The 24653-nt window shown below is 38.8% G+C and overlaps 3 protein-coding genes and 1 long non-coding RNA gene across 11 annotated transcripts; 2 read left to right on the forward strand and 2 right to left on the reverse strand.

Annotated features, from left to right (window-relative positions):
• Positions 1 to 234: 234 nt before the first annotated feature.
• On the forward strand, positions 235 to 2659 carry LOC140797391 (uncharacterized). The gene is made up of 2 exons (XR_012110636.1): positions 235 to 338; positions 2302 to 2659. It is a non-coding gene; the product is annotated as an uncharacterized lncRNA (long non-coding RNA).
• On the reverse strand, positions 556 to 4312 carry LOC140797389 (uncharacterized). Its single transcript, XM_073150784.1, has 10 exons — positions 3871 to 4312; positions 3544 to 3769; positions 3278 to 3360; positions 3024 to 3124; positions 2292 to 2387; positions 2134 to 2187; positions 1845 to 1993; positions 1644 to 1761; positions 1128 to 1215; positions 556 to 1001 (listed from the first exon to the last, which is right to left on the reverse strand). The coding sequence occupies exons 1-10, from the start codon at positions 3995 to 3997 to the stop codon at positions 814 to 816; spliced, it is 1230 nt and encodes a 409-aa protein (XP_073006885.1). The 5' UTR covers positions 3998 to 4312; the 3' UTR covers positions 556 to 813.
• A 614-nt stretch (positions 4313 to 4926) lies between these two features.
• Positions 4927 to 20119, reverse strand: LOC140797387 (uncharacterized). Of its 5 annotated transcripts, XM_073150783.1 has the most exons (17): positions 19657 to 20116; positions 15615 to 18296; positions 13932 to 14358; positions 13322 to 13550; positions 12820 to 12984; positions 11621 to 11893; positions 11214 to 11459; positions 10565 to 10930; positions 10215 to 10439; positions 9087 to 9491; positions 8810 to 8866; positions 7651 to 8088; positions 7131 to 7354; positions 6907 to 7040; positions 6001 to 6258; positions 5732 to 5910; positions 4927 to 5639 (listed from the first exon to the last, which is right to left on the reverse strand). In XM_073150783.1, exons 1-17 carry the CDS (start codon positions 20066 to 20068, stop codon positions 5553 to 5555), a joined length of 6807 nt encoding a protein of 2268 aa, XP_073006884.1. In that variant the 5' UTR covers positions 20069 to 20116; the 3' UTR covers positions 4927 to 5552. The 5 variants fall into 5 exon arrangements, 3 of the variants coding, with proteins under 3 accessions (XP_073006884.1, XP_073006882.1, XP_073006883.1); XM_073150781.1 differs by having other exon boundaries at positions 9087 to 10439; XR_012110635.1 differs by lacking the exons at positions 4927 to 5639; positions 5732 to 5910 and adding an exon at positions 6408 to 6485 and having other exon boundaries at positions 6120 to 6258; positions 9087 to 10439; positions 19657 to 20118.
• Positions 20120 to 20434: 315 nt separating this feature from the next.
• On the forward strand, positions 20435 to 24513 carry LOC140797658 (protein NLP3-like). 4 transcript variants are annotated; one of them, XM_073151275.1, is made up of 7 exons: positions 20435 to 20832; positions 21321 to 21880; positions 22194 to 22241; positions 22330 to 23224; positions 23376 to 23551; positions 23681 to 23828; positions 23923 to 24513. In XM_073151275.1, the coding sequence occupies exons 1-7, from the start codon at positions 20451 to 20453 to the stop codon at positions 23928 to 23930; spliced, it is 2217 nt and encodes a 738-aa protein (XP_073007376.1). In that variant the 5' UTR covers positions 20435 to 20450; the 3' UTR covers positions 23931 to 24513. The 4 variants fall into 4 exon arrangements, with proteins under 4 accessions (XP_073007376.1, XP_073007374.1, XP_073007375.1 ...); XM_073151273.1 differs by having other exon boundaries at positions 20436 to 20832; positions 23681 to 24428; XM_073151274.1 differs by having other exon boundaries at positions 20436 to 20832; positions 23376 to 23828; positions 23923 to 24062.
• Positions 24514 to 24653: the final 140 nt, after the last annotated feature.

Consider the following 24653-nt stretch of genomic DNA (forward strand, 5'->3'; position numbering starts at 1 on the left):
CCAGGCTACCGACATTTAAATAAGAGCATAAAACTGTTCGAGCCAAGCGCAGCGGAGGCATCTGGAATTTTTTGCAGGATATCCTTCTGGACGTTTGGAATATTATCTTGACCAACGGAATCTATCGATCTTTTAAGTATTGCGTATTGGCTTTATAGCAATTCATATATATATATATATATATATATATATATATATATATATATATATATATATATATATATATATATATATCTTACTTTGTACTCTTTTCATCCCTTCACCTTCCTCCTCTCTGCGAATCGTCTCCGAGATGAGCTTCAGAAACAATCATCTCAAAAGTACACACACAACTCGAGGTATGCATATCTCGGCTTCCTTCTTTTTCCTATTTACCAGCCTTTATAAATGAATTTATCTCCTTCTAATATATTCTCCAAGAAATAAATGGATCTTAACATAATTGCTGTATGCCTGTATGTTCTAATTTGTGTACATGTTCACAAAGCAAAACCAATTATTTGAACCTTGATACAAGATGGCTTCTGATTTTCTTCAGTAGAAGCAGACAACAAATGAACAGAAGGGGTGGCTGGCAATTAGCCGCCCTGACATACAACTTTATTTGATCATATTTTTCTTTTTCGTCCATTCCTCACATATTGGTGATTTGGTATCCGGAGATGTATGTGATTTATGTTACAAAATAAAGTCCCTTGCAAATGGCTCACCACGGTGCAAGTCCTTGGGCACGCCTTTGATGCTTGCCAAAAAGAATTAAAAGAAAAAGGAAGAAAACAACAGCGACTGCACATTGTGCATTGCAGCTTTTTCTTATGATTCAGCTGCTGTAACTCTAACCAGCTTCGAGATTCTGAGAGTATTCTTCATATGCCTAAATACGATCACAAATGCTCCGATGATGTATAGAACGCTCAGTTGTAGCTTACCAAGGAAGTTGTAAAGAGCAGCTAGAGCAGCTGCTTCCCCATTATTCCTAAAGCTTACAGATATCGTTATCCCTAGAATAGGACGAAAGGCAAATAATCAATAAAAAATCAACTGACAGTAGCAAATTCGTACCTAATAGATGAGGTAAAACTCTGAAATGATATTTGATACATGATATCGTTATTTCTTGAGCTTACCAGATTCTCTCTCTGGGTTAGATGACCAATCTTGCATCCTCAGCTTAGATTTTGAAGCTCTTATCAGATCCATGAGAGCTAGGTTAACCTGCAAATATAAGAATACTTTAAATTGTTCATATATTACTATGAAAAACTTCGTCCAAGCCCAAGAAAGGTTGTAGGAAGAAAATGAACTTTTTAACATTTATCTTCACTTGGTGTTCTGAAATGAGCATACAAGAGGAACAAAACGTGTCTTGTGTAAAAGACTAGAAGACATCTCCTTTGGTATGTGATACAAGAGAGCTGCCTGGGGCAACTCTTCAGATGAACAAAATTGATTGAGAGTGTAGAATACATCAAGTGATTAACACTTCCTAAACTGCTAGGAGAAATTCTGTAACCATTGAGCATAGGAAGTTAGCGATTTAAAATCAAGTCTCTATATGAGTTAAATCTCCCTCAAAGTCGAGCAAGCATCAGATAGTCAGCCTAGTTAGCAAAAGCTCATCTTCTAATCTGAAAGATGCATACCTCATCCGGTCTTTCGTGGCTCACTAAATGTGCGCCATGTAGTTCTACCATTCTAGCAGCAGGGTGCAGCTTCTCTGCAAGTCGCCTTGCATGGTATAATTGTGCAATTATGTCATACCTATCAAAAGTACAAAATGCATCGTGAAGCTATATTCTGCCATAACTTTTGGCATCTTCTAGTCTTTGTTAAGAAAGACCAACCTTCCATGAATAACTGAAACTAGAAATCCTGATGAACGAATTGTGTCAAGTTCTTTCGTTGTCATTTTGTGCGTCCAACATGCATTAACTTGGCCTTCAAAACCATAATTAGATTGCATCCCTGTTAGTGATATGGCTTTCACATATTCCTAAAGCAACAAGAATTGGATTAGCATCAGACAGATCAGCAGAAATGAGGCTTACAAAGAAACATATTTACAGCATAAACATCAACATGTGTGGTTCGACCTGCTTAAGCATATTAACCATAGCAAACATGACTACTCACTTGATAAAGGATCTTCCTCCTTGTACATGATCCAACATATTCATCAAGATATTCCTGCATGTGATATATGACATGAAATTTATTGGCAATAGATTTCCTGCAATCATTACTTAGCTTCAAGGCAAAAGAGTTGCATAATCATGGAAGAACTGACAAACCTTTGTGTAGTGCGTTTCCAAGTCAACAGCAGCTCTCTCCTCTGGTGTCTTTGCTCTTAGAAAACGATATGCAAGGGATATCATTTGGCGATCAATCTGCAAAAGAGACAACATTGAAGTTAGAATATTTGAAGATACTTATGATAAAAAATCATTCTCGAATGAGATTTCAAGATTTCCCAAATTAAGCTTATTAAGCAGTCCTTATGTAGACCAACCACGAGTTCATTTCTTGGCAAAGCTGACCTTGGCTGCCAACCTTTTAGCCTTCCACACTTTCATGAAAGGTGCTTTTAACACAATTCCTGTACTAATCAAATGCTGACATATGGGGCTAATAATAAGCAAAATTGAACATCTCAAGTCAAGCATCTGAGATATACTAGGAGATGCTTCTTAAGTTCTTATACTGAGAGGCACAATGATATCAATGAAACTCATAACCTTATCTTAGACTGAAATTCTAATCATGTAAGTTTTTCCTTATAAATATTTCAACTAAAAGACCATATAATTGACATAAAGACCAACAGAACACAGCATCTCTACCACCCTGTTTTCTACATAAACTTCATACTTTGCTACTACTGGTACAAATAATCCAAACCTCTGAGGATATCAGCAAGTTGCTAGGGTTCATCATCAAATATCTTCTAAAGGATACAAATTTAGAGGTCCAGCAAACATAGTTCACAGGGGCAGTAGGAGGCGTAATATGCATTGTGATGATACCTTCGGGAAGCATTCAAAGCCACCTCCAGTAGCATTGATCAATGCCAAGGAGCACAACCTCTCAGGTGCCATTGCTGCCAACTTGCAAGCGATCATAGAACCTGTTTCCAACCAGAAAATTTATTACAGTAACATGCCAATATAGGCTATAAAATTTGAACCAATTCCAAGCAATTTAATATAATCCAAACACATATCAGGAATATTAGATAGAATCTAAAAGAAGGAAACATGGTAAAAAGCATGCAACTTACCCATGGAGTGACCAAAGACATGGGATCTCTTCCAGCCTAAATGATCCAACAGTGCCAACGCATCTCTTGCCATGACCGTCGTTCTGCAATCACAATAATCTCCATCAACATTCTAATCAATTGCTTTAATACAAGATGCAAACTACGGTGTTTTCATTCGACACCTTCCTTTTACTAAAAGCAAATGGAAATTGGCAAAATTTTAACGGATAAAAAGAAGTAGCTTTTTAGGAAAATTGGATGTGTTTCAGGAAAGTCGGACTCACGTGTATTCGGATTTTTTCGTGGGCACGGAGCTCCGACCCATCCCACGATTATCGAAGCAGCACACCTCGATCCCCCCCTCCTCCTCCTCCTCCTCATTACCGTCATGGCTGTCTATTCCCCGATCTACGGCGGCCGGCGGCGGGGGCAACTCCTCCTGGTTGGGCTCCACCGTCCCGGTCAGCCCCTTTATTTGTGGACCCCAGGACTCGTGCGTCCCCGCCAATCCTGGCCCCAAATGATTCCCAAATAAGATCCAAATCCTTTGCTTCCCCCAAAATAAAATAATTGACGAGAAAATAGAAAGAAAAAAAAGAAAGGAAAAGTACCAATAATGAAGAGGACTTTGGTGCTTCCACGGCCGTATCTCCTGTAAAAGATCTTAATCCCATTGCCTTCTCCTCCTTCCGATTTCTCCCAACCTTTCTCGTATCGGCTCACATCGCAAAACGGCATCTCTTCTTCGTCCAATTAATTCGGATCCCAATTGATTAACGAATTATTAGCGATTTGATTTAATAGAAATTTTTTGCGTCGGGATTAAGTGGGGTTGGGAGACGATCCGGGGAGAAACGACGCGGGGATGGAGGGTGGGAAGTGGGGGGTGGGTGAGGCGAATCGGTGGCGTATTTTAAGGGACGGAGCGGACACGTGGATGGATATGAGCGGGCCGAATACACGTCATCCGGTCAGTCATGGCGGAAGGGCGGGAAGGATGTAGTCAGACGAGGCGGTTGGTTTACGGTCCTCCCCCGTCGCTTTCATTCGATTATGGAATCTCCGCCGTCCGTCTTAATTTTTTGAATAAATCGAGCTTAGCGTTAGCTGAGATTAGTCAACCGGCAAACTTTGTAGTCTTTGTAATTTCTTCTCATTTTATCAATCAATTCGTATATTGTCCGGTTAGAAAGTGAGTTTCTATGCTGCAGTTATTAGTAATGATTAAATTAAAGGAAAAGTCACGTAGACGCTCCTCATCCTCAACGTTGATCGAGCCTAATTTTTTGAGCGCGATCATCGAAATGATTGCTATCCGATAGATCTTTTTAGCTCAACTGGCTTATGAAAGCTTGAAGAGACTTGGTCCTTGGGACTAGAAGTCTCGTATCACATCACGATTATCATTTATCATATCAACACAACCGGCCAGTTCATTTTTCGAACCTCGCTAGATTAAGTACATGTGGCAAAATACAAATCAACTGCTATGTCATACTATTATATTATAATAACATGATTATTAATCTTTACTACACTGTTGCACAATATGATTCTAACGTCACAACAAAAAGATATTTCAGGAATTTAAGTTCCTGCCAACCGGGCGGCACACAGCAAACAGGCAAGGTCACTCACTCATATGCACACATCATGGATCCGAATGCTTACACAAGGGAAAACTCACTATGCTACTCCAGCACATGTTACGCAGTCATAATCATGGACAGGTCTATTAACACAATAATTTGAGATTCATGGCAGAAAAAGGGAAAGCGATACTACCATGTTGACAGTTTTCAGGTACTTGAGGAACTTGAACCTGAAGGAAATGTGCGGCAAGAAACAAACAGGATCCAGGAAAATGATATCCATCCATGATCCATGCTATCTAAAGTGCAAATTGCATTTTAACTGTAATCTTGGGGCAGTCTGTCTGCTCTGACATTGATGGCCCTCATTGGTCCTTACCACACCTGATGGATCAGATCACAAGGAGGCTCGCTGTCTGAGATGAGTAACTATCTGCCTATTGAGGATAATGTTTCACATCTTAATATGGGTTATCTATAACCATACCGGAAAAACAATCATTTACATTGAGGTGCATCGATAAAATGATACCATAACACAATGCCAGAGTTATAGTTCGCCTGCTAAGCCTTCATGGTCAAATGCCGCCAGAGCAAAGCTCAAGCACTGAGAAGTAGAACAGTAGTGAAGGCCTTACACAGATATAATCAGGGAAGTCCCCCTTTCTACTTTGGTTGGCTTTGTTATCTACCATGGCAAATTATTGGAGCTCGATAAGTTTTACAGAACCATCTCCACCACATGTAAGAAAACCATGAGATAACACCTGGATATCTGTGACAGCAGCCTGCAAGACAATATTTTTGATGAAACATTCTTCAAATCAAAAGAAGCCACAAAATATTAAAAATATTTTTCATAGTTCCCAATAAAGGGTACCCTAACAACTCCACCGAAGCCTCTGGAGTTTGGCTGAAAAAAGGTATGTCGATCGTGCAACTTTTGCCAATGAAAGACCAACTGGGACCTCCTGGCATCCCAAAGTTTCACGTCCCCATCTTTGCTACCAGTTAAGAACAAGCTGGTATTTGGGATAGTTGATATCCTAGTGACACTACCTTTACACGCATAAGAGAAAAAGACCAAATTAGAGAAAGAAGCCAATAATTTTAAACAAAATCAAGCATATGAAAAGGCAAAAAGCTTACCTAAATGAGCCTTCGGTATATACCAAAGCATTCCATTGGAACTGTCACCAATGTTGGGAGCTCCATATGTCGTGTCATGGATAACAGTGGATTTAAGATCTAGTTCATTACAATTCTTATGACGCTTTGTCTTTCCAGTTGCGATGTAGCGGAAGTCGTGCAAACCAACATCTCCATTTTTCCCTCCCGTAACTATTAGGGGAGAAATAGATCCACTTCCAATATCATTGTCAAACACTGAAAGGGAACGAGCTCCTCCTACAAGAACAAAAAATTTTGCAATCAAAGAATGCGGCATTTGAAGAAAATGAACAATAAAAGTTTGTCCACGGCAGGCAAATAATGGTAATCAAAACCTTGCTAAGCAATATGGACATGCAAGGAAGAGCAGATAAAACATTAATCACCATCTGTTTTCCAATTAGCAGGTGTCCATTTCCTAGTTGAACAAGATATGCACATACGCATTTATAAATGCAATGCCTCTGCAAAATAACAAGGGAGGTAAAGTAACAAGGGAGGTAATAAAACAGTTTTGGAAGAACAGAACAGTCCCAAGAATCCAGTTTATCCAGGCCCCTTTTAGCTTCAAAAACAAAATACAATAAACCAGTTTCCTAGCCAAACAACAAATATATTTACATGACATATCATTGAGAAAATTCTAGAACATGAATAATCCATGTCATCATTTTAAATAAGCACATCTGTTTCACCATGTCCTAGGACCAGATCAATTTTACAACCTCAATAACTGACTTCTTCTTGTGCACATATTTAAGTCACAATTAAGAAGCTTTACTTAGTAGCTATGTACTTTGGTGACAAGTGACAACTCATTGTTTAAGTTTTTGGAAAATTTCCTGCATGCAGTGTCACTGGAACAATCTAAAAATAATGCAATACCTTCATGACAAAAAACAGAAGCTTGACATGTGGGTGGTGGAGCCAATGTATCCCAGATAACAACATTGGCACCATTTGAGCTACATCCAGCTGCAGCGAGAATTGATCCACTTCCAGACACATAGGCAACATCCCTATAGCCAATATTAACTAAGCATAAAGTGATGGTGATAGAGATATCTATTGTAAATAGAAAATGTACAAAAGGACTTGGCACTACGTACGATGCATGGTTGTTAAAGCAAAGAGATGAGTCTAGGGGGTGAATATTGCTCCTTCCGCCAACCTCAAGCTGCCATGTACAAATTGTCCCATCTAATGCAGCAGTAGCGAATCGGTGTCCATAGTAGTCAAATTGCAGGGAAGACACAGATGCAAGTGCATAAGGCGGAGGAACATTAGCAGCAGGAAGGACACCATATGTTGCCAGAGCTCTGTCCTTACCAAACTGCAACATCATTGTCAAGGAACATACTAGATGTAAAAAATCATATTTACTATCAGAAGAAAGATGCTACATGAAATTTGCAAACAGATAGACAATAGGGGAGTGATTTCAGTCTTATTCAAGGAAGTCAAATTAAGAGGCTACTAGCTGGAATTTGTGGGGCAATGCAAATTATTCCGTGAAATCCTACATCTTGATATTAAATGATTCTAACATTGGATATACATGAAAATTTAGAATTCTGTGAAACTTGCATATGGATGAACACTTGAAATATATGTTCCAGTAAACCTCACCTCCCAAAGGTACACGTGTGTATTGCTAGATCCAACTAAGAAGAAAGGACGTGTAGGATGATGAGATAATGCTCTTGAATGTACGTTCTCAACTGTTGCTGGAGGATCAACATACTCTTCAAAATCTTCCTGTTCACCCCAACCTAAACCAGAGGCACCAATACCAGCATAACCTGGAATCCCAAATGCCCCCCCACCCATCAAATCTCTCCTTGGCCGTGCCAAAGAGCCCAAACCAGTTGTTGCTCCCCCCAACCCAAGGTGAGCACCTCTTTTGCTTCCAAGACCGATGCCAGGAGAAACATAAGTTGGAATTGGAGTAGATTCAGAACCAGCCCACCCATCTTGTGGCCAATCACATTCTGACCAGATATATTCTGCGACTTCTGTCTGCCTTTTGAAGTGTTGCTCACCATTCCAATTGAGAAAGAGAAGCCCCTAATAGAATACTGAACATTACAATCACATATAATAATGCTCCAATATGTAAAGAGAATGTTAAGACAGACCATCATTAGCATATGAAAGCAAAAAAACAAAGCCATCACTATAAAACATTGCAAACATACAAACATAATTGATTCTCTCAAAATGCTATTATTAAGATTATAACATTCATAGCGATCTAGTGATCTTAATTTCTGATATATACATTTAATAAGAAGAAAAAAGATAACAAAATTCCTACAGGCAGTTCTTAGATATCCCAACTTTAAGAAGTTTGTTTTCTATCCACTACCATGACTATATTGTTATAGTTGTTCTGTGACTTCAGCATTAAGATGTCTTAATTCAATCCTGAAAATGCATTATGACTTTACAGTTGACAAACATAGATAATCATAATATGAGGGTGTCAGTTTGTGTACAATAAGAATTGCCTTTGCATTGAAGAGGTCATGGAAACAACCCTGCTTCTCCCTGACTAACCCCCCATGTGTGTGTGTGTGTGTGGTAACTTGAAAGTTGTTCCAGTGCACGAGGCTGAAGATCTGCTAAGGGTTAATAATCACATTCTATATTATCAAGATAAATTTTCTCAAACAATCATGATGAAGCCGACAGTAGGTGGTATGAAGATAGAGGGATTAGAATTTTGCAACATACATATGACAAAGCATGGAAAATATCATGTTTTGCAGTCTATAAGAATAGTTACCTTCTTGTTGCTTGCAACTGCAACTTGATGCTCATTGATAGAATTGAAGCAGATTGCCTGCATGATGAGAAAGTTATCAACTCATAAACCAATATCCACAAAATAATAATGGATAATTGTTTACAGACTATTCATATTTTTTTTTTCTGGAAAAATATTGATCATGTATTATGGTATCATAATGCCATACCTACTTAAAAGAGATAACGACAAGCTTCTTAACACAATCAACTCCGCAACACTTAAAAAGTTATAACAAACAACTGTAAACTAGTACCTCGAAAAGCTCTCCGTTTCTCTTCTTTAATTCTCTTGGATTGTGAAAATAACTAGTCTCTTTCTCGGCACTTGGATGTTTCCTTCTTGTTTCTAGAAGATCATCTGCCTCAGGGGCCCTCCCAATAAATCTTCTTCCTGTTCCATAACTAGGAGAGGTAGAACTGAATTCATTCTCTGCTCGACTATTTTCAGAAGCACCAATTTCATAATCAACAGATGCACTCTTTTCCATATCTTTCCATGCCATTGAGAGCTTTTGGCCATTATGAGGAAAATAATTAACACTTTCATTTGCCAAACTAACACAGATATCTTGAGGACTAACAGATATTTTCCATAATAAACTGAAAAGTGATTCTTTGTCTTCATTGCCAGACAATAGCAAACTACTAAGCCGCAGGTCCTGAAAATGATTCAAGGACCCTGACTGAGAGTAGTTATATTCATCTAACCAGAAAAGAGTACCGGAAAGAATATTCTTTGATATTTTATGTCTTATAAATGAAGCAAACTGCTTGATCAATGAGGAGGTAACACAATTCAATGAATTCACCAATAGATCGACAACATGAAAAGGAAACATATTAGTCAAGTCTTTGTTCATCTTACTGCTTTCATCTTGAAGCTTTTCAATCACTAGAATGTTGTCTAAATGGTTCTTCATGAAGGTCAACAGGTGTATCCACAAGGAAGCGCCTATTAAGTGCCATTTCTCATCAATTGGAGGCATTGAATCCTCACTGTTTTTAAGCTGTCTTTCTGGAAAGTAATCATCAGGGATATATTTGACTCCATTTCTTGATGCATCGTGACATTTCTTGTGTAAAACTTTCATTAGCTCATCTATTATGACTAAAAAGGTCGAGCTATTGACAGATGCATCTAAGATTGGAGCAATCATCATGATTAGTCCTTTCATATCTTTCTGTAACCAGGTGAAAGCAAACTCTACACTATATTCAAGAAGATCAAGAACAGCATATATACTCAATGTATTCTTGTTTGCAAAAATTCCTCCATTGTAATGCTTCAAAATAGATCTGCTGCTCCTCAATAAGTAGGTTAATTTTGGTAAACAAACTTTCTCATTATAATCATTTTCAAAAGTGAAATTTCTATTGCATACCAACTTGAGTGTGGAATCTGTAAAATGGCAGGACACAACGTATCGAGCAACAAAATAGCATATCTCCTCATTTGCCTTCAAAAGCAGTCTAAACAGGGTATAACTTGAGGTAGAACTAGAAGCATCAAGACCACAATTATCAGCTTCATTTTCTGGAGATCTGTTGGCATGGAACAACAGGTATGCAAGAAAAGGGAATCCCTTGTTGCAGGCAAAAACTAGGATCTGCAAAGACAAGTCTTGATTGAGTACCACAAAGAAGATCAACTTCTCTTTTAGATACATTAGCAAATAATAAAAGATCAACTAAGCAGGAGAAAATTAACAAGTCTCATATTGCGACATTGTACCATGCCAGCTAAGTCAAGAAGTTTAAGAGAGAACTTCTTTCGCAATACAGATATTGCAATCTCGACATCATGCTTGAGTCCTCCTATCTGAAAATCATCATGCTCTTTGTGGCTGACTTCTCTGGTTAATCCTACATCAGGCCATTGTGGATGACCTATTAGCAAATGAGACACGTATTCTGACGCCATGTTCAATTTAGCATTCAACTCGAAGTTTGCCGCCACATCTCTTGATAGCCAGTTGGGAGCAGCACCAGGGAAAGGGTTCAGCATTTTATGAAAGATCTGATCTCCAACATGCAATGAGCTCCCTTGATCTTTAGTATCAATACTCAAGGTAGAGGATAAGCATTCCAGTGCTTCAAGCTATAAAGAAATTTTTTTGACCAAAATCCATAAACATATTCAATAAAAATCCAGTAATGTTTCATCCACTAAATGATAAAACATCAAACTTAGAACCTAACAGCAATTGTAACATTTCCACTAAAGACAAAATGATGTAAGTGAGAGTAATGTTCAAATAGCTGAAGAAATATTTGAAAGACTAGATAATATTATCAAGCGAATATACAAGAAGATAGGTACTCTCTTTGCTAGCCAAGTGTCTCAAATGGAAATGTTAAATTTCAGCCGAGCATAAACTTACTGGGAGTCCAATTCTTTTCAACGCACTTGCAACCAATGAGGTTGACAGCTTAGACAATTTTGCAGCCAGAGCATCACCAACAGAATTCTTAAAATTATTTTTTGTCGAGAGATATACACAGTACTGACCAATTTTTGGGTCTGAACATACAGCACGGTTGCCCATAGCGGCAGACTGACCAGTCTGAGTCTTAAAGTGGGAGTCAAAAAGTTTCTGGACAGACTGAGAAAAGTTCCCTAATGTCCACTGCAAATAAAAAATGATTTAATATTGTCATGCCATAAGCTTTAACAGTATCAAATGATATAATAAACAGAAGTGATATCCTAATTGAAAAACCATACTGATATGAATATGGAAAAATATCCTAAATGAAAAACCATACTGATGTGAATATTGAAACATACTTCAAGAATGCTTGAAAGCCAATAGTCTTCTTTCTCAATTGCATTAGGAAGCAATACATTGGAAATAAGGTGATGCTCCAGAGGCCCTCCATATCCTTCAACAAGTCGACAAATTATAAGAGCAAGTTGTTCATCGCCAAGGTTCTTTGCACAGACAGTCACAGCAGATGAAGGATCATTTCCAAGCAGGAAAAAAGCTACAGCAAGTTCCAATTGATGCCTTCCCATTAAAACATACGCATTTTTCAAAGCAGCAGCTTTATTTTTTTCTTCCTGTATAATGAGCTGTGAAGTCAGAAATATAATAAGATACAATAAATATTGTGCTACTTCTCTACCTAAATAAAGGGAACAGTATTTGCTTAGCTTGTTCAAGAAGTTTCTTTACTTTGATAAAGTACATGTTAAGAAGAAAGAAGTAATAGACTATAGGATTTCACCACTACATTGAGTTACATACCAAATTAGATAAGCCCATGCAAATCAATAATGAACAATAGCTACCATTAGCAACAAATCTTCGATCATCCATACGAGAGATACAAACTCCTGAACTGGTGAATTTGAAAACAAAACATTTGCCAAGATGAGAATCATTTCAGCTTAACAATCATGAAGAAGTGAATAAATGTAGTCATTGTGGTGCAGTCAGTGGAGAGTGAAGACTAAGTTATAATGACAAATATTTATTTTCAAAGTGGTGAGAACTATTTAAGGTACAATGTTCTCTAATAACTGGAAGAAAACAATGAGAAATGTGAAGTGCTTGGTCCAACTTAACACAATTGGCATAGCCAAGTAAAACTAAAAGGTAGTAGCCCAAGATTGCCATAGAAAATATTTTTGAATTGGAAGCCATATGATGTCTGTTTAGAACTAGACTATACATTTCCAGTAAGATGAGATAAACATCTTGTTCTCCTAAGGATAAGGCTGCATAGTGTGTAAAACTTGTCGTTTCAGGCTTGGCATTGGCAGGAGCATCATATGTCCGAAGTCCTTTTTACCAGAGGTTTCAGTGATGGTTCATACACAATTAATATCTAGTAGGATATGCCAGCTTATTAATTATTTAGGAGAACAAAAAAGAACATACAACTTCTGTAATTTTAGTTATAGCTGAAAGCAACAGTTTCAAATCAGTACAGAGAGTAACTATGAATATATAAATATATAATAGCACTATTGTATTGCGATACCTGGAAATTTCGTGAGAGAAATCCAAATAATGGTTTATCTTTCTCGTCTTTGCTAATTTTGAAAAGGCTAGCCAAAACTTGACGCCTATTCAGTGCTAAATATAGAAGAGCACATTCCTTTGGGTCCTTGTTTTTCAGATATTGTAATCTTGCCAACTTCTCCATCTACAAGGTACAGATATACTTTGTCAAGACTCAAGACCATTAATAAGGTGGCCTATAAATGAAAGGAAACTAACATTTCAAGTACAGCTTCCTGAAAAATGCTTCACAGAAACTATCAAGACTTGTTAAACCTAGACAACTAGAATAATCAACAATCAGAGCATTTTGCTTCACAATTTTCTTGCAAGCTTCATATATAATAACTGTTCCGGAGAGCCTGTGCATTTAAACACTAGGAGTAGTTCTACATAAACATAAGAACAACTGAAAATAGTAAACTTAAAGCAATGCAGTTAAAAGATATCAGAGAGGCCTACTGGAGAAAATCTACTCCGACCTTTGTCCGCAGTTGTGTTACATTGGTGTACCAAAGTCCTATACCAAGATTTCGCATTTCTGGCCAGGTTGGTTCTAGAGAAAGAAGAGACTTAAGCAGGTCATCTTGACAATCAGATTGGAGTGCCCATGCAACTGATGCAGAATCAACCAAAAAGCCTTCTGCAGCAGCAGAATTTCCAAACTTTCGAAGAAAATATCGACGCTGAAACTCCACTGCTACCCAGAACCTTAAGAGAAACAAAATAGTCTAATAAGCAAAAGAGTGCCCTTCTGTTTACTATGCAAACATGCAACTGACAATAAGGGAAATGGCCAGACAAATTTAATAGAATGAGCCACTTGCCATAAGAATCTTGGAGAAATTTGCTGCAAGAACATAGAGTGATTCTAGAAGAATTTAGTAAAAATAAAAAATGTATAGCTGCTTATGTACTATATACTAAATACAATGTAGTATGTTATGCCACTACCATGCTTACCAAATATATACATGCTTATATATTATTAAATGTTCTGCAAAATTAAAACACTAATTAACAAAGAGATTATCCTCTTTTTTCCAAAATACTACACATGTAGACTGCTCAAAATGCCAGTGCCCACATTACCTCCTGCCTGGTTCATCAAGGGTTTTGTATGCAGATGCACGACTTAAATCACTGATCTCAACCAAAAGATCCACAATGACAAGGATTTGCATTCTTTCAATGTCAGTAATTGCAGCAACATCCAAACACTTATTGAGAGTATGGGCAAAACCTGTGACTTCAGATTTCTGAGAGGCCACATCATGAAGGACATTTGCATGGAAATGAAAATCAGAAACTCTAGTAGTAGTATTCTCACCCCACTGTAATCCTTTATATGAAAAGTTCGTGGAGGTAGTATCCATAAAGTAATCAGACAGATGGATCTCAGGAATAATATGCCCTGATTCACCAAGGCCAGTGCACTCCATATTGGTAGTGGAAGTTTCAGAGGTCCTGATAGATTCAGCGAGATGCTGCAGAACAATCTGTGCACGTTTCCAGTTACCTACGAATGAGCAACAATATGGTTTAACGGGAAGGACCACTAACAGCAAAAAGAGAACATATAAATTAGTTTAAATGCATCCATAATTTTTCACAGGAGTTAAAGGGTTAACAGTTTCAATAGGAAAAGGTACTAACTCTACTTAAGTACTAAGAAAAACTCAAAACAGCAGTCTAAATAATTTTCAGGAAAAATAATAGATTAGTTGCAATACTGCAGGCAATTTAATCATTAAAAATTATTATCAATCATCACATTAACGTTCCAATATCTCACATTCTATATCATAAGTTATATATTTAGGAGCATTAAAAATTTGAACAGGCACAATCACATATGGAAATCTGAGCAAGGCAATTACACTGTAAAATATGTGAAAACTGACAAATCAAGGATCTGTAGTCAAGAAAAGGGACTGTGAGGAGAACTAATAAGCCTAGCTAACCTGTAGGGGCAACCTGCTTTGTGGTCAAAATGTATGTGTAGTCAAAAGGAGACAATCCCTAAAAGATCATAGATGAAAATTAATGATAACTATTTGACGAATAGGATGTAAATTACTCCGCGGGCTCAAGTAAAAAGGTTTGTCACTTCTTCCCTGATGGCTCATGTTTGAGTCAGTGAAACAGCCTCTTTATTTATGAGATGTAAAGTTGAACATATCTTGCCTTTCCTAGAGTCCGCAATCATGCACAGCTTTCCTTTAGTTACAGATAATAGTTCATGCGATGCACATGAGTTGATAGAGACTTGGAAACACCCCACTACGCAAAAAATTGTATACAGAATTTTGAGATTATTCAACTTATAGAATTTTGATATTAGAGAAATTTGGATATCTAGAACTGAGAGGATGTGTAGAATGATACATTCAATGATCTAAATCTCCAGTAAACAGACTATAAAGATTAGACAGTTCCCTCAATTCTGCACCTTTCCTACAGTCATGGTCTCCATATAAATTGCCAGCAATTTTTGACCATATATATATGAGACTTAGTCATCTGACAGAAGTTCTCTACCCTCCTATCTCCTCTGATTGCCAGGTCTTATGCAGCCAAAGTAGAGTTATAGCTGATTTGGCCTAGAACAGCACCTACCATGACAATCCAGATGAAATAATGGATAATATTCACATTTATGGGGTGAATTGGAAGCAATGGAAGTCGGCAAAATCATTATAGCATCCCAATAATGTTCACTGCACTTCTCAATTATCACAAAAGCTAACAAATTAATTATTGTGCATATGGTACCTGAATAAAGATGCTGGATAAGTGCCTGAGGGTGATAGACTGCTAAACGTCCTCCCAACCTATCGACTATATCCATCAGATTAAATAATCTGTTCATGAAATTAGGATCATTGTGTTGATTTGATGTAACTGTACATGAAGGGCAATCTGCACAGCCATTTTTCCCGTTGTTGGAACCCTTTGAAGATCCAGCTTTATAAATATTAGTTCCTTCAATATTTGTAATAGAAGGAAAATATTCACGCACTGCAGCAGAATATGTAATAGAATGATCTACACTATCCTTAAGATCTGTTCTGAATTGCCATTGACTGAATAGAGAAAAATGTTTCTCATGAACAAGCACAGGAGTGACCTTAGGTCCCCAGAAGAACTCCTTAATGACTGGATATGAATGTGCCACTGCAATATAATTCCAAAAATGCATCTCTTTTGACTTCTCTGAGTGCACCAAATTCTGGCCAGAAGGTCGTCTATGACAATATATACGTAACTCATTTGGTAGGCATACTCCAAGCAATAATTGGCCATTGCCCAAAGATACCCAACTTAAACCAACAACGGTGTCTTGCAAGATTATAGCATCTTCGAACAAAAAACTCCCACCACCCATCAGGCAAACAGGTTCCCAAACATGAAGACTTGTAATATTAGTTTGAGGACTTGTGCTGGCAGAGGCAATTTTAAAACCACAGCTGGACAAAGAAATTGCAGTAACAGCTCCTTGATGAGCAGTAAACATGCCTACTAGATCCCAGCTGAGGATTTCTTTTTCAGAATGAAAAGCATTTTCCTCACAGGACATTTTCCAAAGTTTCAAAGTGCCATCAAAGCAACCTGTTACCAAATGATAACTTGGAGAACTGTTGCCTGAACCATTGTAAGAAGACACATATTGCTCTACTGATAGTACAGACTTATTCATAGAAACTATAGCAGAAGATGTGGTCTGGTCACTTTCCTGAGGGGATGGGAAGACTGATGAACCCAGGTAAACCTTTGCAAAATACATTTTACCCTCAAACAAAATTGATTTTGCATCAAAGCCACATCCACAATATCCTTCATTTGGGTCTCCAGAATGCAAGACAACTTTCCATGATAAAGCTTGAAATTTCTTCTTCCATATACAGAAGAGCAAGAAACTACTGGAGAGCAGAGATTTCCCGCAATTAGAAGTTACAGGTGTAGAAAAAACGTGGTCTGGGGGCCCTTCTCCATTTTTACCAACACCATAAGGAATTGTAAGTATCTTTTGACATAGAACATTCTCACCTGTTCCAGGAACTCTGATTATAAAGCAATCAATTCCATTTTCCGATCCTAAAAGAAGAAATTGATTATCATCAAGAATTGAAGGTGCCCAGCTCAGACATGAGTAGCCACTATCTGTGGAAAGATCTCGTAGATAAATTCTGCCCAAGAGTCTCCACAGAGGATGCAAGGCAGTTTGCAAGTTCCAGGTGAAAGTGGAGAAGGTAGAAATGGACCACAAAAGAAGCAGGCCATCAGAATCCAGTGAAGCAGCAATCTCAATTTCACAACTATATGGATGTACACAAACTTGCCTGATAGTACCTGTGTGACCATCTTGATTTAGAACTTCACCAGCAAAAGAGAAAAGGCATTTCTCTGTAATGTTTTTACTTGAAACGACATCATCTGTACTATCTAATATTGGATTATAGAGCATTGACCAAATTATCGAGTTATCAGGCAACAACTGAAGCAAAGAGCAAACATCAGGTGAACCAAAACATAATCTTCTTGAAGCAACGACCTTAATAAAGATAGGTTGACCTTCAGAATTTGAAGAGTCATAATTAATTACGGATGTTTTCAAATCCATCAAGTGCTGTTTCCTCCATAGAGTTACCCGAGGAAACCTTGCAGGAGATACATCATCAAGGCAATGGATAGCCCAAAAAGTAACAGAGAAATTAGACTCTATACCAATAAGCCACTCACACTTGCCAACCTGGTGTTGCTCAAAATCACTTGGCCATAAGTCATATCTATCCCCTTCTCCTTTAGAAATAACACCACCAAATTCAATGGCCCATTTTACAAATATATCTTTCCCAAGCATTCCCTTTGAACACTTGTTTATCTCAATTACTGCAATAACATTGAAAGATCTTCTTGTATTCCTCAGATCATGTGCATCTTTACCAATTTTTCTAGACCTACCAATTTCATTCTCGCTCCACAATCTTACAGTTCCATCTAAGCAGCAAGTCAACAGGACATTCCTCCAAACATGTGAAGCATCTTTTTCTGATTGTGCCCTAGTGAATGGCCTCCATTGAATCATTGAAACAGGCTGCGGATGACAGAGCTGAATTTTTGTTAACCCAGATTTCTCATCACTTAGATAGACAAAAACATGCTTATATTCCTCCCCAGAGAAAGAGGATGCTGCTGCTGGATTTGTTCCATTGCAGTGAGCCACTGCATGAGCTCCCGTAGCAACAGGCCCTTCTGCAAGCCAGGTTGCAGAAACGAGCACTTGAGGCACTTTTGCTCTTGACCTCCAAGTCATTTCCCATGAGGTTTCCTTCCTTACCCATAAAACAACATCAATTCCGGCTACTATCAACCCATCTCCTGATCCTGTCCATTCGATAGTGTCTACTATAAAAGTTTCTACGATGGTTGCAGCCTGCTTCCAACAGAAAGAACCTGGAAGTTTCAGATATGCAATTACACTTCACTACCTACAAGTATCCAACACAAATAAGCAACTCCTTCTGAGACACAATCTTATAGCATGTAACCATCTGACTAAATGAAACAGCATCACTTGTTGTACGGAAACATAAAAAGAACCGGTTAATTCATCAGAAATTTTTAACGTATTCTTTCAGTCAGAGAACAGCAGATGTAAAAATGTCCATGTCAACCTGATAAATTAGCAATTATATGAGTGGCGAGCGCTCATTTAGATCAAGATAATTAGGATCGCTGGAAAGAGCAAGCACCTCAACCAATTTATTATCCGAAGAAATCAACAAAGAAGTGCAACTCAGATCAAGAAGTGCATGGAATAAAGGGATCTTGTATTGCAATCACATTTGGGCCGTTTAGATGAGTGGAGTGAGTTATTTTGGAGCAATCTCCTTTTATTCCAAAAAGTTCATGCCAAACACAGGAAAAGACTTTGGAATACGGAAATGGAATAAACAACCTTATTCCAAATATTTGTATTCCATGTTTTAGTTGGGATAAAAGTTTTGGAATATCTCATTTATTCGAACACAAATGACCAATTTGGTCTTACTATTTAAGTACTATTTATGGTGATATATTATGGTTTAGATTTAGGTAGTATAACAATATAGAATGACTATAAAGTCTAGAATATATTTAGTAATATATTAGAATATGGTTACAGTAAGAAATATTTTGATATAGGACATCCATTTATGATGCTATTTGTAATGATTTATATTGTGTAAATTACGTTGAATTAGTTCAAATTATTTTTTGGCCAAGTATTGTAAAAATAATGACAAGATAATATACTAGTTGTAGAATAAAATTACAATGTATGTTTATTTTTAAATCTATTTCTTATCTTTCTCAGAAAAAAAAATAGAAGAAATAAGTAAATAACATATATATTTTACATCAGACTAGAAAAAAAAGAAGCAATAACTGTAAATTTATCATTTTATCCCTTGTTCCAACTATCACATATTTTTATTCTAGTACTTATCCCTCTTTTTTTCAATCAAACACCCAACGAGAAATTGGAATAAAATTTTCCTTTATTCCGGAATCAGATGAGGATAGTTCAATTGCACATCAAGCATCAGAGGAACAAAAAGTTCTTGCAGGAATAAGCTTTAACATAGTGGTTCAGATCCAAACTAAAAACAAACTACTTTCCCTGCAACAATGAACTTCCAAGAAAGAAATAAACACGCCATTATTCTAAATGCATGTGATAACTAGAGAACTAATCGACAGCATATATCCTATCTTCTCAAGGAACTTCGAAAGGAATCCAAAAAGATTAGAAGGAAACCTTTCTCCTTACCTGATCCGTCGCGAGTGGGGACGGGCGAATACATCCAGATGCAACTCCCCGCGGCGGCGGCGATTTCGCCCTCGGACGGGATGGCCGGGCACCAAGAAACGGCGTTCACGGAAGTCGCGGCGGTGGCATCGGAAGGGGGAGGCATCTCGATGACTTGGCGGAAGAGAGGACCAACCTTGATCTCATGGGAGGAGAGAGGAGAAGGGAAATGGGAGATGACAAGGAGAGAGGCAGCGCCGTAGGCAATCCACGAGGCTCCGCCGAAGTCGGGAAGGAAGTCGATGGCGGACTCACGGCGATTCGGAGCGGGAGGTATCAGCTGGGCTCGGACGAGACCAAGGGGGAGGAGATCGGAGATATTCTCCCTGCCGGCCTCCTCGCCGGAGACCCGGCCCTCCTCTGCCGGTGGCATCTTGTTAATTATTATTAGCCTTCTCTCGCAATACTAGACTAGAGCGAGCCCGGTGCGTTGTGACTTGGGAGAAGCGAAGACGATGGGGATCGGGTGGCTATTACAAGGCCTTGGGCTTATTTCTCTAGACAAGATGGCGGTAACGACCTTGATACCAGCCCATTTAAGGCCCAATATAAATAGTAATAAAGAGGACCATTTATTTTGCCCATTTGGATGATTACTTACTTTCCTGTACGAAGCTTAATTTTCCTCCTTACCCGTTACTACTACTGGCTGGTGCTGCAACTCGTTTGACTGTAAGTAGGACGTGCGGCGGGCGACGCTTATTCGCGCCGTGTCCCACTAAAAGACAAAAAATTCCATCGCAGGATGACGTCATATGGGAGCCCTTTCTCAGCCGTCGAAATCATCGATGATTGCATCCGACGGCGACCGTGCAGTCTGGATAGGCCTCGGCTGTTGTCCGCATACATCGCCTGTCGCTAATTCAAAGAGGTGGCCGCGAGCCACCACGCCTCCCGATGGAATCGCCACCATCCCTCTCTTACATCTCCCGTCTAACCGATCGCCTTCCTTGTCGATGGCAAATGAGAAGCCGCAATCCGACGCCGAATTCGACAAGGCGCTTATGGAGATCGACATCGGTCCCTTCGATCCTACCATCTTCTTCTCCTCCCCTTCTCGTCTCTGGATCTTTGACGACGATCGACCGGCCGAGGTCTCGAGCGCTCTCGCGGCGGGCTGCTCCAGAATACTTAACGGTGATTTCCTGCCCCACCTCTTGATTTAACTTATAGCACCCCCTTTGTTCCGCTTGGAAGCCATCGATTTGCCGATCTCTCGATAGTTTGCTTTTGATTCTCTAGTCACAGGCTTGAGCTCTACTTTTTCTGAATTCCTTTCGAAGTTCCTCGAGAAGATAGGATATATGCTGTCGATTAGTTCTCGAGTTTATCAAATGCATTTGGAAAGATGGCGTGCTTATTTCTTTCTTGGAAGTTCATTGCTACAGGGAATGTAGGGAAAGTAGTTTGTTTTTAGTTTGGATCTAAACCATTTGTGCTGATTTACTGTGTTAATGCTTATTCCTGCAAGAACTTTTTGTTCCTCTGATGCTTGATGTGCAACTGAACTCTCCTCTTCTGATTTTTTTTGCTTGTTGTTATACTATCCTAATTGTTGCAGAAAAAATGTACTCTTTTTTGTATTGTACTCTAAACAGTGATATCTACTTCTATGGTTGTTGCAGGTAACTCAGATGCAACACCCGGAAACGTTGGCAGGGACAGTGGCTTTTCGAAGCAGGTCCAGATCGAAGCAATGGAGGAGAACTCCGATGCTTCCTATTTGATCAAAGAGCGGATGATGCAGGCGCTTAGGTACTTCAAGGATTCGACCGATCAACATGTATTGGCCCAAGTTTGGGCGCCTGCCAAAAATGGAGATCACTATGTCCTCACAACCTCAGAGCAACCTTTTGTTCTTGACCCTCATAGTAACAGGCTCCTTCAGTATAGAACAGTGTCATTGATGTATATTTTTTCAGTTGATGAGGAGAGCGGAGATCTTGGCTTACCAGGTCGTGTGTTCAAGCATAGACTTCCGGAATGGACACCTAATGTTCAGTATTATAGCAGAAAAGAGTATGCACGCCTCAGTCATGCATTCCTTTATAATGTTCGGGGAACCCTGGCCTTGCCAGTATTTGAACCTTCTGATCAGTCTTGTGTTGGTGTGGTTGAGCTTGTCACGACGGCACAGAAAATTAACTATGCTAATGAGGTTGATAAAGTTTGCAAAGCTCTTGAGGTAAATTCTCAAGTTGTTTTTCCTTATTTTTGAAGTTTCTTCCAAGTAACCAGTTTGCTCAAAAATTCTGAATGTCCTTGCGCTCCGTGTTTAGATTTGTAGTTTCTGATTTATATCCAAGTAAATGTTGATGGACAGGCGGCCTTTCATGTTTAATTTCATCCTTCAGCAGAAATTCCCTGATCTGTCTTCATTAGAATCCTGGAAGAATGACAAAGAAGAGCGCGTAAACGATTAATTAACTAAAGAAACATTTTCTTAAAAAGATATCCTTCTTATCCCAGCAATCAATAACTGAGGTCTACCCCTGCAGGCAGTAAATCTGAAAAGCTCTGATATTCTAGAACACCCAACTATTCAGGTGAGCAGCTGATTTGAAGATCATGTTTGAATCATCTATATGCTATTTCACTTATGAGTCCATCGATTGTCCATTGTGTCTGAATCAGATATCTGATAAAGGAAGACAAGGTGTTCTAGCTGAGATTCTGGAAATATTAACTGTACTCTGTGAAGCTCAAAGTTTACCGCTTGCTCAGACTTGGGTTCCATGCAAGCACCAATCTGTTCGGGCACAAGGTGGTGGTTTAATTAAAAATTGTTCAAGCTTTGATGGAAATTGCTTCAATAGACTATGCTTGTCAGCTACTGATGTTGCATATGTCATTGATGCTCACATGTGGGGATTTAGAGAAGCTTGCATGGAGCATCAGTTACAAAATAGCCAAGGGGTGGCTGGCAGGGCATTTGCAACACGCAGGCCTTGCTTCTGTAAGGATGTTACCATGTTTTCTAAGACTGAATACCCCCTTGTACATTATGCTCGGATGTTTGGATTAGGCGGCTGTGTCTCCATATGCTTACAAAGCAACCAAACTGTTGATGATTATTACATATTGGAGTTCTTCCTTCCATCAGAATGCAAGAGCATTATAGAACAACAGACGTTACTAGATATCATCTCGACTTTGATGAGACAACGTTTACGCAGCCTAAAAGTCATCACTGATGTAGAACCCCCAAAAGGATTAGCCTTCGATATCATTGACTTGCTTGCGAATGAGGATCATGGAGTAGAGCCTGAAGGTAATAATGATTCAGAAAATGAAGCAAATGTATTTCATGATTCAGAGGAGAAGCAGTTGGTGCATGGTGCTAGGGATGAAAAGAAGAGTGACATGCTTATTGATTCAAATGGAACTAAGGAATCTAGATCCTTCACTGATAACAAAGATAGTAAAGCACCTGAAAAGAGAAGAGGAAAAACAGAAAAATCAATCAGTCTTGAGGTTCTTCAACAATATTTTGCTGGGAGTCTAAAAGATGCTGCAAAGAGCCTCGGTGGTAAGCTTCTCTTCAATGTCTTGGCTGAACTTATTTGTTCCTAAAAAAGCGCAGTTAGTATGGTCTATCTCTTGAAGTTTCCTGAGAAATGACATTTCCTTGCTTTTGTATTCTGCTGTTGTTGTTGTGTAACTAGATGTTGTGTTTGCAGTATGCCCTACGACTATGAAGCGCATCTGTAGGCAGCATGGAATTTCCAAATGGCCATCTCGCAAGATTAGTAAGGTTAACCGCTCTCTTTCCAAGCTGAAGAGAGTGATTGAGTCAGTTCAAACTGCAGAGGGAACATTGGATTTGACATCTATAGTTTCCCCACTTCCAGTTGCTGTAGGTTCTCCATCTTTTCTTCTAAGTTTGAATGGAACTGAACAGAATATCCATGCTGATAAAGACAAGGACTTGCCGTACATGGCACCAAAAAAAGATGATAGGCATGATAAACTTATGTCTCTACAGGAAAATATTCACAGTCAATCTGGTTTGCAGCTGGAACTTGGTAAAGGATCTCAGTGTTTAAAATCGAGGAGCTCCTCCCAGAGCAGCTTGAATACCAGAACATCACAAGGTTTATGTCATGAAAGTCCAGATAATCAGATCGCCTTTGGTAATCCATCCACTCTTTCCAACTTAATGCAGACAAAAGAAGATACGCCTGCTGCCTTGGAACTAACTCTGCCTCTTGTAACCTTGTCGTCCAGTACTATGAATGCAGATACTGAATTGCCTCTAGCTCAGATGCGCTACAGTTGTGCAGGAGAGGGTTGTCAGGATGAAAGGGTTTTGATGCCTTCTCGTCCATCAAATCCAGTGATCATGCAGGAGTTGAGAACTGTGACTGTTAAGGCAAGCTACAAAGAAGATATAATCAGGTTTCGGCTCCCATCTACTTCTGGTATCACGGCATTGAATGATGAAGTAGCAAAGAGGCTAAAGCTGGAGTTCGGTACATTTGATCTCAAATACCTGGATGATGATCATGAGTGGGTTATGCTTTCTTGTGATGAGGACGTGGAAGAGTGCATACATGTCTCAAGATTATGCGGAGCACATGTCATCAGGCTGGCAATTCATGACAATTCTGTGAATTTTGGAAGCTCTTGTAGTAGTTGGCAAGATTAAGCTACAAATCCTGTGGCCTTTTCAGCAAACAGTTGTTTCTGATGTAATATTTTGTTCTGTAAACCCACTCCAGTTATTTTTCACAGGGACTGGGTAAATGTCTTCCTTCATTATTCTTGTAGTTCTTGTACACTTAATTAATTAATTATTAGTGGTTTATGTAGGTATAACATATAGACTTGACTCTTTGTTGCAGTATAATTTGTGGGAGGAACTATCAAGGATCCGTATTTATTATCTTTTTTAGGTGAGAATTGTAGAGTGCAATTAGACGGGTGGCTTGCTATTGTAAAGTTGATCCATAATTGTT

This window comes from Typha latifolia, chromosome 11 (assembly GCF_019914945.1).
Source record: "Typha latifolia isolate L0001 chromosome 11, TyphaL0001v2, whole genome shotgun sequence".
Classification (NCBI taxonomy): domain Eukaryota; kingdom Viridiplantae; phylum Streptophyta; class Magnoliopsida; order Poales; family Typhaceae; genus Typha; species Typha latifolia.

What these genes read in the sequence shown, in the direction of transcription:
- LOC140797389 (XM_073150784.1), bottom strand. Translation starts at nt 3,997, where the DNA reads ATGCCGTTTTGCGATGTGAGCCGATACGAGAAAGGTTGGGAGAAATCG. An exon ending in GCTTTGAATGCTTCCCGAAG is followed by an intron (nt 2,388 to 3,023) that starts GTATCATCACAA and finishes TCTCTTTTGCAG; the next exon opens with ATTGATCGCCAAATGATATC. An exon ending in TGGAAACGCACTACACAAAG is followed by an intron (nt 2,188 to 2,291) that starts GTTTGTCAGTTC and finishes TATCACATGCAG; the next exon opens with GAATATCTTGATGAATATGT.
- LOC140797387 (XM_073150781.1), bottom strand. Translation starts at nt 20,068, where the DNA reads ATGCCACCGGCAGAGGAGGGCCGGGTCTCCGGCGAGGAGGCCGGCAGG. An exon ending in TATCCAGCATCTTTATTCAG is followed by an intron (nt 14,359 to 15,614) that starts GTACCATATGCA and finishes GCTCATTCGTAG; the next exon opens with GTAACTGGAAACGTGCACAG. An exon ending in GCTTCGGTGGAGTTGTTAGG is followed by an intron (nt 5,640 to 5,731) that starts GTACCCTTTATT and finishes ATTGTCTTGCAG; the next exon opens with GCTGCTGTCACAGATATCCA.
- LOC140797658 (XM_073151272.1), top strand. Translation starts at nt 20,451, where the DNA reads ATGGGAGCCCTTTCTCAGCCGTCGAAATCATCGATGATTGCATCCGAC. An exon ending in CTGCTCCAGAATACTTAACG is followed by an intron (nt 20,833 to 21,320) that starts GTGATTTCCTGC and finishes TGGTTGTTGCAG; the next exon opens with GTAACTCAGATGCAACACCC. An exon ending in AAGTTTGCAAAGCTCTTGAG is followed by an intron (nt 21,881 to 22,193) that starts GTAAATTCTCAA and finishes CTACCCCTGCAG; the next exon opens with GCAGTAAATCTGAAAAGCTC.